Below are 14,886 nucleotides of genomic sequence, written 5' to 3'. Positions count from 1 at the left end.
TACTTTCCTTAACGTGAGTTCGGAACCCATCAGAAGCGTAGCAACCTATTCCGGCACCCTATTACGAGTATAATGTATTGCGGGATAGTGTGCTCAGTTCTATGTTAAGCCGCCTTTACTTTCCCTAACGTGAGTCAGGTACCCATCAGAGGCGTAGCAACCTATTTCGAGAGGGGGGGGGGGGGACATATGTCCCCGGGCGCAGACCTTAGGGGGTGCCAAAATGGGTTGGAAAAATAAATTGAAAGCTTGAAGAGGGGTGCAAATCGAAAGTCTGGGGGGGGGGGGGGAGTGGAGATCGAAAGTTTGTCCCTGGGCGCCGTGAAGGGTCGCTACGCCTAGGGACGTAAGCCCCAACCCTATTTCGGCTATGGTGTATTACGGGATAATGTGTAATGCTCTATGTCATGCCACCTTTTTTTTCCTAATGAGAGTAAGGTACTCATCAGGGCTGAGTAAACTCAGGGACGTATGCCCCAGCTCTATTACGGATATTGCATAACATGACCAGGAACCCATAAAGAAACGGGCATGCAAATGTCTACATCTCAAAGCAGTATCGATTCGCCTTAGATTTATTCCATACTCCACATTTTCTGCCCCGAAGTATCAACATTTTTAGAACCACCGACAAGCCAACGACCGCGACTTGCTGCGATAATTTATCTTCTTGTAAAAGAGAGTTCTCATCCGGAATTTTATTTTCTCAGCATAAAATATCAATTTCTTATCGAGTAAATCGATGCATCAAATATTCAATTGCCGCCCCTCCCTGTGGGCGTAGATCTTCTCCAAGCCGGTCCAAGTTTCCGGAGTCGCCAGATAAATTTCTTACCCACACGCCAAAGCTGTGAGGCGAATAGGGAATGTTAATAAAATGTTCGACGGAATTGCTCCGTTAACTGCGTGTAACAATTGTGATGAATATGGGAAATCTTTATAAAAAATGTGATAAATAATTTTGGTTATATTTTATTGAAGTCTGCGGCTTTATCACCGACTGCAGAAAATTTGTATATAGAGAGGCGGGTAGGGAAGAAATATATATAACATCAAAGATGGCTGGACACAGGGACGTTATACTGACTTTGAACATGGATTCGAACTAAAGACTTTCGTGTTATCAGTCTAGCGCTTTACAGCTTACAGACACGCATTCTCATATACAATAAATACATACAATAATAATATACCAATTCTGGTATTTAACTGTCAACTCGCAAGTACTTGTCTCTACAACTATAATGCAAACGGAAATCAAATTGACCCAAAGACAGTAATATAAACAGTAATCTCATCGCCCGTGGGGCTATAATGTAAACAGTAATCGACTTGACCCACTGACCTGATTCCCACATGAGGGATTTGAGCTCCCGCTTGACCGTGCCAGAGTCCCAGCCCATGGAGTCACAAACATCGATGACTTTGAAGTCAAGTTGACTGGAGACAGAGAACTGCTTGCCGTCAAGTTTCTGTTTGGCGATGGCCACGGCTACTGGTGGGCACTGGATGGGATCAAAGACTGGGTTTAACTCAAGATTTTGTGGGTTAAACTCAAGATTTTGTGGGTTAAACAAACATTTTGTGGGTTAAACAAACATTTTGTGGGTTAAACAAACATTTTGTGGGTTAAACAAACATTTTGTGGGTTAAACAAACATTTTGTTGGTTAAACAAACATTTTGTGGGTTAAACAAACATTTTGTGGGTTAAACAAACATTTTGTGGGTTAAACAAACATTTTGTGGGTTAAACAAACATTTTGTGGGTTAAACAAACATTTTGTGGGTTAAACTCAAGATTTTTCTGGGTTAAACTCAACATTTTTGTGGGTTAAACTCAAGATTTTTGTGGGTTTAACTCAATCTTTTTCTGGGTTAAACTCAACATGTTTTGGGTTAAACTCAACATTTATCTGGGTTATGCACAAGAATTTTTAGGGTTAAACTCAAGATTTTTCTGGGTTAAACTCAAGATTTTTCTAGGTTAAACTCAAGTTTTTTTTCTGGGTCATACTCAAGATTTTCTGGGTTAAACTCAAGATTTTTTCGGGCTTAAACTCAATATTTTCTGGGTTAAACTCAAGATTTTTTCTGGGTTAAACTCAAGATATTTTTCTGGGTTAAACTCAAGATTTTTTTCTGGGTTAAACTCAAGATATTTTTCTGGGTTAAACTCAATATTTTTCTAGGTTAAACTCAAGATATTTTTCTGGGTTAAACCCAATATTTTTCTGGGTTAAACTACATTTTTCTGTTAAACTCAACATATTTCTGGATGAAACTCAACATTTTATGGGTAATACTCAACATTTTTCTGGGTTAAAGTTAAACAAGATTTTTTTGGGTTAAACTAAAAAGTTTTCAGAGTAAAACTCAAACTTCTTTAGGGTTAAACTCACTATTTTTTTTTTAAATTGTGTGGGCTAAACCCAAGATTTTATAGACAGAGTAAAACTATCTAGCTAAAAACAGGGTTAAACTATCAAGATTTTGCAAGGGTTATCAAGATTGAAAGATGGTGTTAAACTATCACCATTTTAAAGAGAGGGTTGATTTATCAACATTTAAACAGTAGTTTAAATTATCAAGGTTAAATATAAGAGACTGTCAAATAACAAAAGATGAGCTGATAATCAAAACCAGCCAAACTAAGACAAAACACCGTGCTGTTGAAGGTAAATTGTATTTTTAAAGAGGGGGGTGGCAAAAAGTGAATCCACATTTCATATGTATACGTGGGAGTGAAGTGGCTATTTCTAATGTTCGACTTCGAATGTTTTTATCGACGCCACTGTAATCGTCTCAAAGACACAGTAGCGTCACAACACACCATGCCACCCCACCTAGCGACGCCACTATCTAGCCGTCTCAAGGACCCAGTTGCGTCACAATGCGGGGGGGGGGGGGGACGACGGACCGCACCATACCACCCCACTTAGCGACGCCACTGTCTAGCCGTCTCAAGGACCCAGTTGCGTCACAATTCGGGGGGGGGGGCGACCGCACCATAGCACCCCACCTAGCGACGCCACTGTCTAGCCGTCTCAAACACCCCAATCGTCTGAATGACGTCAACGTAAACCTTGCAACATCCGGACTCCCCGATACGAAACTCCAGAACGCCTGACCGCGTGAAATCAAATATTTTAAAATCTAATTTGACATTTGGAGGAAAACATTTTTAAGGGTTCAACCGTGTAGATGACATCACAGTGAATAAATATTCGAGTTTAAATAAATATTTAGAGAAAAAAATATTGCAGATATTTGAGTTTTAAAAAAAATCTAGTCCTAGATCTAGAAATTGTCTGTTGAGCTGATCGGCCTTCTATAAATGTCGAGACAGACGTTCTATTTTTGGTGGATCTTTGATTTTGATGTAGTACAGGGTTTGGGGTGTGTATCAGTGTTTCTTTCACAGACTTTTTTCTCCGGGAGAAGAGGGGGGGGGGGGGGGGGGGCGGACTAAAATTTCGGGGGGGGGGGGGGCGGACTGTTAAAAGTGTATATTTTCTATATAAAATCCATTTCGTTTAGTTCAGGGGGGGGGGGGGGGAAGGGGCGGTAGACTTTCTTCGGGGGGTTGGGGTAGCCCACCCACAGAGATGCCTGGAAGAAATTCCGGTGTGTATGTGTGTGTGAGTGTGTGTGTCTGTGGGGGGGGGGGGGGGGTTACATGTCTAATACAACAAAATGAACTTACGGAAATAATTTGAAATATTTTCTTTTTTATGAATGTTAAATGGTTTTTATTTTTATCTTACTGCAGTAAATTACTTTGTGAGAAATTGAAACTCGACACTGAGGAGGAAAAATGAAACAAACGTCAATTAACTGCATTAATTGCAGTAAGAACAGGGTTTTATGTCGGCTGTAAATTAATTAAAATAACCAGAGATGTAAGCCAATTGAAGAAAAATAGGGGAGGGGGGGGTACCTAATTTGAGATATATTTTTTTTGGACAACACAACGTTTCAATGATCAACTTCCTAGTTTTGTTGAACATTCGGTTTTAACTCGGTTAACCTTGGGGTCATCTTATCTATCTATCTATCTATCTATCTATCTATCTATCTATCTATCTATCTATCTATCTATCTATCTATCTATCTATCTATCTATCTATCTATCTATCTATCTATCTATCTATCTATCTATCTATCTATCTATCTATCTATCTATCTATCTATCTATCTATCTATCTATCTATCTATCTATCTATCTATCTATCTATCTATCTATCTATCTATCTATCTATCTATCTATCTATCTATCTATCTATCTATCTATCCCTCTAATCTATGTTTCTTTATTAATATAATTTATCATTACAAATATTTAATGTTGTGTGTCTATTCTCGGTGCTGAATTACAAATTTGTAAAATGAATTTTAATTGAAAAAATTCTTCAACGTTGAAAAGCGTTGAAAATTTATAAAGGTGAGCTGAGAATAGAGTTATCTCGCCTAGAAGTGGAGGCAGGCGGGGTGTTGTGTGTCATCAGACCTTTGGAGCTCTGCGCATGACCGGATGTGTTTAGCAGTCTCGCTAACGAAGAGCAAAATAAAAAACACAACAAAACAACAACCAACAAACAAAAAACACCCCGAGGCATCTATAATTAATAGAATACGTAACAGAGATACGTTTCTCACCGATGGCTAATTAAAAAGGTCAATTTATAAACCGCGATTTGAATAATCGACGTCATACCACGTCGCTACTTGTAGGATAAAAAAAAAACAAAGTGACTTAGTCGTTGCGAAATAAATAAATAAATTAGACCACAAAGGTTACAAAAAGTAGTTTGCTGAAGTTGGATTGTTAAGTGGTGGTCGTTTGGTTGTATGCACGATGGTGTTGTCCAGGCAACGTTATATTTAGGGACGAAAGGGGAGGCTAATTGACTTTGGATTGTTGAATGGAGTTAAATCCCTAGCAAAGTAACCCGAAGTTCAATACAACCTATTCGAGAGATTACAACCAATATAATCCAATCAAAACTAGTCCAATCCAATCACAACCAATCAAATCCAATCAAAACCAGTTCAAACCGATCAAATTCAATCTAATCCAATCAGAACCAGTCAAAGAAAACCAACACAGAGCCAACATTTACTAATACTCTTACCCAACCAAATCTGAGTCCCATGTCCATGGACCTTAACACACCACCAGCCCCCCCCCCCCACACGACTCACCACCCGAGGGTTCTCACCTTCTTGGCCAGAGTCTGCAGCTGTCTGGCACCGCCGTAGCACCGGATGGAGCAGCTGCCGTACACGTGGTTCTGGTTCTCCACCCACCTGTCCGGGTGTAGCTCCAGGTAACACAGGAGGGTGGCAATACCTGGGGAATAAACGTGGGAGGGGAGGGAGGGAGGAGGGACATTATTTAAAAAATTGTGATGCTTAAAATAAAAAAAAAACTAGCAAAAAAAAAAAAACAACAACAAACAAAAACTACGAAATATAAAATAAAATTAAAATAAAACGGTAATTCGCACTAGCAACAAATCCGATAGTACGTAGTGAAATTTTATTTTGTTGCTAGTAGAGGCGAATTGACAACATAGTCTGGCGGTAGAGTAAACTACCCCTAGCCCGAAAGTCTCGTGTTCACCTTCCGGGATCAAGTTCAAAGGACGCCCCTGAGCCCGCCTTGCTGTGTTGGGCGAAAGCTTGAAACACTTGCGCAGCAAATGAACACGAACAATGTGCGTATAATAGCGAGGTAAATAGTAATTTGTGTAGAAATTTTAATTAATTCTTAAAAGAAAATAATTAAGCATCCAAGTCAAATTTTGTGTCAGATTACATTGTCATCGGGTCTTAACCCACGTGCCAAGTTTCAGAGAAATTGGTCGGTTGAAGTGGTCGAAATTTCGCTCGCCAGTTTCGATCCATGACGCAAGACAAAAAAAAAACAGACAAGAGAAGCAAGTTAAATAAAAGATTTGTAAAAAATAAATTAAACGTGAAGAATTATTTATTTCCTGAGATTAAAAATAATCTAAAATAAAATAATAAAAAATTCTTATGTTTCACGTACACATTTTTGTTCGGGTTTTAGAAACCGTCTCACATGAAACAATTATAATCTCCATCCCAAGTACTTAATATAGACATAACCGTGTCATCAGACCCCAATCATATCATTCTCACACGTCGCAGAAAGAAAGAGTTTCGGTCTCGCAGCCGGGAACTTGAAGCCTGGGTTTCGAGTTTCTATAAAAATTGACGTCTGCTTTGAGCTCATGACGTCTGTTGACGCCCACTTACCTTACACTCACTCACTCAACACAAACACACACACTCGCTGTCATACGGTCATAACCGGATGGAGCAATGCTCTTATGAAAGAAAGACCTCAACAGAATCAACTTAAGGAGCTAGCTGCTAGACCCGTGGGTTTCTACATTTCTCACACCCATGTTACCAGCCACTAGACCAGTGGTTCTTAACTTTTTTTTGGAGGTACCTAACCGTATCAGGTTCATATGCGCATTCGCCGAACCCTTGGTCTATCATCCGCGTTGACAAAATCCGATCGTGAATCATACGAGTAGTGTGTGTATCTTGACCTTCACCGAACCACTGAGATTAACTCATCAAACCCCTAGGGTTCGATCGAACCCAGATTAAGAACCACTGCGCTAGACCCATAGGTTTCCATTTGTTAAGCACCCAAACAATATGCCTAACATTGAAACATTTCATCTATGAACGACGTCATGCTTTTAAAAAACGTTTTTTTTTTATCGCCCCATCCTAACAAAAAGTCATTGATAGTAGACACAGACGATACAATTTATTAACCATATACTCGAAAGAAATGTTACACATCAGATGTATTAACGCCACCAAAATAATCGCAACAAATACAGGGAAAAACGAATCGTTGTCATACACCAACATTATATGTGATGAAGTGCACCGCTAGTGTGGGGGTAGGGGTCGGTAAAGAAATGTGACGTAAGATTTATATTGTATTTAAAAAACAACAACAAAGAAACAAACAACGGAAAACGTGTTGGTGGATATGTGTAGGAATAGGGCTGGTAGGTAGGTCACCAACCAGTTCTACGGCTCAATAAAACGTGCATGAGCCAAAGAACTCGTTGGTGACCTACTTACCAGCCCTATTATGCTTATGTTGGGGATGGGTAAAGAAATGTCACGTAGGATTTATATTATATTTAAAATAAAAAAAAAAACACAAAAAAAACGTGATGGTGGATATGTGTAGGAATTATGTTTATGTTGGAGGTGGGGAATAAATGGCTTTTATATAGGGCTGGTAAGTAGGTCACCAACCAGTTCTATGGCTCATGCAGGTTTTATTGAGCCGTAGAACTGGTTGGTGACCTACTTACCAGCCCTACAGAAGACGTATATTAGAGTGTCGCGCACAATTTCCGTCCGGACGATAAAAACGTTTTATTGTTTCCCACAAAAGTACTAAGCTGTGACGGCCGGAGAAGACTGGCGTTCAAATCCATCTTTATTAGTTTAGTTAGACACAGCCACCGGCGTACAATGTTGTATTCAATCGGTTTATTTCTTCCATTGTTGTTAGACGGGTATTGATGGAGGAACGTATTGAAAAACAAGTAGGACAATACATTATCGTATCGTTTTTTGTTTGTTGTAAATCTAACTTTGTGTGTTCGTTGAATAGGTGACGCCTCTCCCTCGGGCGTATGGAGGGAGAAAGGTTGGGGGGGGGGGTTGAAACATGGTCAAAATCTGGTTCTCCTTAAAGTGTGCCCAGATTTTGCGCCTTGATTTCGAAGGAGCAATCGTACAATTGAAACTGATAACAACAAACTTCAGACGTTCATTAACGGATGCCTTCGCTGCATATTAAACAAAGGTGGCCAGAAAAAAATTACGAATACTCAACTGTTGAGAAAAGCTGGGCAAGACCTTGTACAAAAACCGCGAATGGGGGATAGATTGGACATGCCTTGCGTAAACCATCTAGCATCATCACAAGACAGGCTCTAGATTATAGCAACTTCCAAAGGCTAAACTCCGTTTCGGTTTAGAGTTAAAGTCCAGGTATCGATATTATCATATAACAGGCAGATATTATACGACCTGCCAACGTTACTACAGGTATCGTAATCGATAAACATTGAAGGACAAAACATATATAATAATATTAATATTAATAATAATAAAATTAATAAAAACAATTCCCAATATTATTCTCTGCAGATTACCTATATGAATGTACTTATAGATTTGTGTTTCCTTGTGTGTTTTGTGATAACCTTTTTCGGAGATTAATGAATCGGATGTGTACAATTTCTTACAAGTATTTGGTTAAATTGTATTTTCTGTGTATACTATCAATTCTTTGATGTAGGTAATAGCTGAGCTAGCAAAAAAATGCAATATTTGAAAGGATGACAAAAGCATCGGTTCATTTGTTGGCTCGATACAAATATAATTTTTTTTTTGGGTAAAGCGCTGTAAAGGACAAGTTCAATAGGGCTTGTAAGTAGGTCACCAACTAGCCGGCTAGTATTTTTCAAACCAATTGTGAAATGTTTATTAAATCGGTAAAAAAAGAAATACAAGTTACTCCCGCTATTGTTAAGTTATTTAAAACCGTAAAAACTGATAATGATAGTTTGACAATTCACCTGACCCTGGCTAACGAGATTTCAAATTTTAAGTAAGAGAAGCAAAGAGACTTACAAGCCGTATTGTGAATAGCATGTGTGGTTTGATGTTTTTAAAGCTAGGATAGCTGTATCAGCCATATGTGTGGTTTGATGTTTTTAAAGCTAGGATAGCTGTATCAGCCATATGTGTGGTTTGATGTTTTTAAAGCTAGGATAGCTGTATCAGCCATATGTGTGGTTTGATGTTTTTAAAGCTAGGATAGCTGTATCAGCCATATGTATGGTTTGATGTTTTTAAAGCTAGGATAGCTGTATCAGCCATATGTGTGGTTTGATGTTTTTAAAGCTAGGATAGCTGTATCAGCCATATGTGTGGTTTGATGTTTTTAAAGCTAGGATAGCTGTATCAGCCATATGTGTGGTTTGATGTTTTTAAAGCTAGGATAGCTGTATCAGCCATATGTGTGGTTTGATGTTTTTAAAGCTAGGATAGCTGTATCAGCCATATGTATGGTTTGATGTTTTTAAAGCTAGGATAGCTGTATCAGCCATATGTGTGGTTTGATGTTTTTAAAGCTAGGATAGCTGTATCAGCCATATGTATGGTTTGATGTTTTTAAAGCTAGGATAGCTGTATCAGCCATATGTGTGGTTTGATGTTTTTAAAGCTAGGATAACTGTATCAGCCATATGTGTGGTTTGATGTTTTTAAAGCTAGGATAGCTGTATCAGCCATATGTGTGGTTTGATGTTTTTAAAGCTAGGATAGCTGTATCAGCCATATGTGTGGTTTGATGTTTTTAAAGCTAGGATAGCTGTATCAACCATATGTGTGGTTTGATGTTTTTAAAGCTAGGATAGCTGTATCAGCCATATGTGTGGTTTGATGTTTTTAAAGCTAGGATAGCTGTATCAGCCATATGTGTGGTTTGATGTTTTTAAAGCTAGGATAGCTGTATCAGCCATATGTGTGGTTTGATGTTTTTAAAGCTAGGATAGCTGTATCAGCCATATGTGTGGTTTGATGTTTTTAAAGCTAGGATAGCTGTATCAGCCATATGTATGGTTTGATGTTTTTAAAGCTAGGATAGCTGTATCAGCCATATGTGTGGTTTGATGTTTTTAAAGCTAGGATAGCTGTATCAGCCATATGTATGGTTTGATGTTTTTAAAGCTAGGATAGCTGTATCAGCCATATGTGTGGTTTGATGTTTTTAAAGCTAGGATAACTGTATCAGCCATATGTGTGGTTTGATGTTTTTAAAGCTAGGATAGCTGTATCAGCCATATGTGTGGTTTGATGTTTTTAAAGCTAGGATAGCTGTATCAGCCATATGTGTGGTTTGATGTTTTTAAAGCTAGGATAGCTGTATCAACCATATGTGTGGTTTGATGTTTTTAAAGCTAGGATAGCTGTATCAGCCATATGTGTGGTTTGATGTTTTTAAAGCTAGGATAGCTGTATCAGCCATATGTGTGGTTTGATGTTTTTAAAGCTAGGATAGCTGTATCAGCCATATGTGTGGTTTGATGTTTTTAAAGCTAGGATAGCTGTATCAGCCATATGTGTGGTTTGATGTTTTTAAAGCTAGGATAGCTGTATCAGCCATATGTGTGGTTTGATGTTTTTAAAGCTAGGATAGCTGTATCAGCCATATGTGTGGTTTGATGTTTTTAAAGCTAGGATAGCTGTATCAGCCATATGTATGGTTTGATATTTTAAAGCTAGGATAGCTGTATCAGCCATATGTGTGGTTTGATGTTTTTAAAGCTAGGATAGCTGTATCAGCCATATGTGTGGTTTGATGTTTTTAAAGCTAGGATAGCTGTATCAGCCATATGTGTGGTTTGATGTTTTTAAAGCTAGGATAGCTGTATCAGCCATATGTGTGGTTTGATGTTTTTAAAGCTAGGATAGCTGTATCAGCCATATGTGTGGTTTGATGTTTTTAAAGCTAGGATAGCTGTATCAGCCATAAGTGTGGTTTGATGTTTTTAAAGCTAGGATAGCTGTATCAGCCATATGTATGGTTTGATGTTTTTAAAGCTAGGATAGCTGTATCAGCCATATGTTTGGTTTGATGTTTTTAAAGCTAGGATAGCTGTATCAGCCATATGTGTGGTTTGATGTTTTTAAAGCTAGGATAGCAGTATCAGCCATATGTGTGTGTGAGAGTATGTCTGTTTGTACTGGCTAAACTCATGGGATCACCATATGTGTGTTGGCTAAATTAATATAATCAACTATATAATCAACTATGTTGCCTTGTATTTTGTTCTTGGTTGGACAACGGCTATGGAAGCAAATGCAAAAAAGAAAAGCAGGCTGAAATTGGAGTCAACGGTCCATATGGCTCATAACCAGTTGACACGACTACTTAATTGTGGTGGAGGGGATCCTTTCCAACAAGAAATTAAGAACTAAGCAGAAGAATAACTATATGTGTAAGTGTGTGTGGGTGAATTGGCCAAGCTCATATAATCAACCATATATGTATGTGGGATGTATTGGCTTAACTCACATAATCAACCGAATATATAAGTGTGTGTCTGCTGGGGTATATTGAGTCGGAGCCAACCCTCCTCCCCCCCCCCCCGGAAATTTCAAGTGCACCCCGTCACCACAGATAAATGTGTATTTATAAAATCCCAGAATATTTAAGCAAGCGACCCAAACGCACCACTGCCGATACTATATTTCCAAGACTACCAACAAGGTACAAGAAGTTCAAGAAAAAAAAAGAGAAGCCCTTTAAGTACCAAGAAGGCACGGACTAAAGCAAGGCCGACCCCACCCTCTCCCCCCCCCCCCCCCAACTCCGAGTCCAAATCTTTATCCCACCCATGTAAGGTAAGTGTGAGTTATCTCCCCCCCCCCCTTCTTTGTCAGGAGACCCTTGAAGCAACCCCAAGAAACGGATGCGAGATAATTATGTAGCTTGAAATAAAATATGCCCACGTATCACCAATTAGCGGTTAATTCAATTAACGTCATTACACATATTTTTATAGCTGTTTGCAAACAGTGAAAATAATATTATAAAATTGATTCTTCGTGTATACTTTTTATATTTAAAATCTGTCTGAAATGGATAAATGACAGAAAGAAAAATATATATCAGGAGATGGGGGGAAGGAGGGGGTGAGGTTAGGTCAGGTGTATATCGGGAAGCTCAACATCTGGGTGGGGGGGGGGGGAAGGAAGGCTCAAAAGAACCCATTATTGTGCTCGCGTATTGCAGACTTCCATTAATCTAATTGTTAATTAGCGGTAAATTCCCAACCACACCTCCCTCAAGCTGTGAGCCACGCCGAGACATTCAAGCACGTCGATCAACCCACACCATTCACGTCGATTCCCCTGGTGTCCGCCGCATCAAACATCTATCGCCTCCAGATAATGATTGTCTGTCTAACGCCAGATTTTTTAAAAAAATTAATAAATGGATTGCTCGAAAGTTTGGGGGAACAGATATTTTTTTTTTTTTTGGACTTGATTTTTAACTTCCTGAGGGGACACAAAAAAATGTAGTTCAGTTCACCGTGAACTAATGGATGCGTATGATTCGGATCAGCAGATTGTAGATATCAACAGTTCTAGAACTGTCCGTGGGGGGGGGGGGGGAGACAGAGTTTACCTTGCGTTCAGTGGGGTGGAAGATACGCCTGGTAAGGACCGACGGACGGAAGCGACCGATACACGGTAATCAAACCGATGTCTTAATAAGCCAGTTAGTAGGAGTGGTGATGCCTGCCTGGGTGGGTGGGTGGGAGGGGGGGGGGGGGAAGGAAGAAAGAGACCTTACCGTTAACAGTCCACGTATCTTGGTTGTAATTTTGAAAGTCCGCATTTAATAATCTGATATTTTATTTTTATTTTTACTTACTCGTAAAAGTAAAAGGAGTACAAAAGAAGTATTGCAATCGTGCGAAATAAAAATAGAAACAATGATTGTGACAAATCTCGACGTTTCACACATTCTTGTTTCTCGTAAATCGTTCTAAAGCTTAGAGAAACCTACGTATAGGATCTTATACTCATATATGAAATTCCATCTACCTAAGTGAAGTGGTACTTTAAGATATCGTGTTCGCATATAGACATACACATACGGTCACGATTGTTAAATGGAAGTGTAAAACGTCGAGACTTGTAAAATTTAAAAAAAAAAATCTCGATCTCGATTTGATTTTTGCATAGCTGCAATTTTTTTTTCCACCTCAGGGCATATTCCGAGAAAGTTTAAAAAAAAAAAAGATAGCTCAAGTTAAGAGAGAAGAATAAAATTGTTTGAGATTTTTAATGACCAACAACGAAATCAGCTTCAGGAGCTTGAGTAGAACCCCCAGGGGAGGTAAAGAGGAGGGCGTCCAAGACAGACCTTGAGGCGAGGGGGGGGGGGCTTAAAGGACGTAGGGGTGTCCTGGGAGACGGTAGACCCCACATCCGGGGAGCGGATACAGTGAAAGATAATGGTCGAGGGTATACTCCACGAGGAATAAAGAGGACTAGAAACGCCAAAATGTATTCAATTTATAAAGATGACAAAGTGTTACTGTCAGAGTCTAATAACATTAATTACTAATTAATTAATGATTAATGACACAGTTTTTAAAAACTACTTCTGTTGGTGATAAGTGTTTCGACCTTCAAGTTTTACTAAATTATATCCCCACAACATTTATTTTTAAAACATCACTGTGCAATATATCTAGACCGTTGATTTCTACGGGTTAAAAAATTAGTATGAAACGAAATATTTCTGTTTCGAATTTTAGACACAATTTTTTTTCCCAATAATTAAACCTCAACATGACAATAAATATTTATTTAACACGTTTTTCTTAACTCAGCTTCGCGTTTGTTTGTTTGTTTGGATGTTTGTTGTTAAAATTGACATCGAAAATTAGCCCACTTCTGATTGCTCTAGAGACCTGAAATTTGGCATGCATGCTACTTTCGCCTAACAATTTCAGATGCAATCATAAAAACTAGCAATTAGTGACCGTAATTAGCTTAATTTAATTACGCCCCAAGGACCATAAAATTGAGGACATGATTTCTAAAGATACCGACAAGACTGGAGGCCTATTGACCCAGTTACTTCGGCCCCAATCGATGTGAGCGCGCTGGCCGTGATCGTATAGTGGTTAGTACTTCGCGTTGTGGGCCGCGACAACCCAGGTTCGAATCCTGGTCGCTCAAGTTTTTAGTCCGTGTATTTATAAACACTTTTTTAAAAACCACGTTTTTCATGTGTAGCAACGGACTAAAAAGGAGAAAATAAAATACTTAAAAAAAACTTTTTAAAAAACCACGTTTTTCTTGTGGACTAAAAAGTAGAAAATAAAATTTTCTTTTGTGCTTCCTCGAGCTGTACAGGTTCTTGTGATGACTGACAAAAAACGTGGGTCGGGCAGATGGGTCGGGAAATTTGATGGTGAACGTACCCACGTTTTTTGTCAGTCATCACAAGAACCTGTACAGCTCGAGGAAGCACAAAAGAAAATTTTATTTTCTACTTTTTAGTCCACAAGAAAAACGTGGTTTTTTTAAAAAGTTTTTTTTAAGTATTTTATTTTTAAAATGCTTTAATCATCGGAACCCGGGTATGAAGATTCTAGAAGGATGTGACACTCTATCCATTGTCTCTTCGTTAGAATTTACTGGAAATTGTTTCAGCTATAACATATTGTATGAGAAACCCGACCTCAAATGTTGCACCTTACTAGAAATGAAATTTGTTTTTCTCGAAATAAAATTATCAGAAGCACATTTTCTCTCAAACTTCAGAAAAAAATGAAAAAAAGGGAAAAATATTTAAAAAAAAAAACAAAATGTGATTAATTTTTAAAAAATTTTTTTTTTTTTTAAATATAAAAAATACGGAAGTAAAACGATATAGGTGTCGACTTAGGTATCTGAAGCTAAAAATAGTTATTCATTTTTTCCCCCGACGAGGTAACGACATCCGGGAGGGTCAGTTGGCGATGAAGATGAGAAGGTTCCAAGAGTTGAACTAAAGACGGGGGCGTTTGATGCCAGGCCAGGGACGTCTGGTACCGTCACGTGATGGAAATAAGGTCAAGGTCGAGGCAGTTGTGAGGGTAAAGTGTGTGAGGGCAAAGTGTGAAAGTAAAGTTTGTGAGTGTAAAGTGTGTGGGTAAAGTGTGTGAGGGTAAAGTGTGTGAGGGTAATGGGTGAGGGTAAAGTGTGTGAGGGTAAAGTGTGTGAGGGTAAAGTGTGT

The 14,886-nt window shown here is 38.7% G+C and overlaps 1 protein-coding gene across 1 annotated transcript in view; it reads right to left on the bottom strand.

Moving 5' to 3' along the window:
- Nucleotides 1–14,886, bottom strand: part of LOC131951811 (ATP-dependent DNA helicase Q4-like) — an 83,298-nt gene that overhangs the window by 14,650 nt on the left and 53,762 nt on the right. Inside the window, exons 4-5 of the mRNA XM_059314212.1 lie at nt 5,222–5,352; nt 1,346–1,505 (exon numbers count right to left, since the gene is read on the bottom strand). Of these exons, the coding sequence (XP_059170195.1) occupies nt 1,346–1,505; nt 5,222–5,352 (291 nt within the window). The remainder of the gene's footprint in view (nt 1–1,345; nt 1,506–5,221; nt 5,353–14,886) is intronic.

The sequence above is a fragment of the Physella acuta genome, unplaced genomic scaffold (assembly GCF_028476545.2).
Source record: "Physella acuta isolate Inbredline_101_S28 unplaced genomic scaffold, ASM2847654v3 ptg000830l, whole genome shotgun sequence".
NCBI classification, from domain to species: Eukaryota; Metazoa; Mollusca; class Gastropoda; family Physidae; genus Physella; species Physella acuta.
This window is presented reverse-complemented; position numbering and strand designations above follow the sequence as displayed.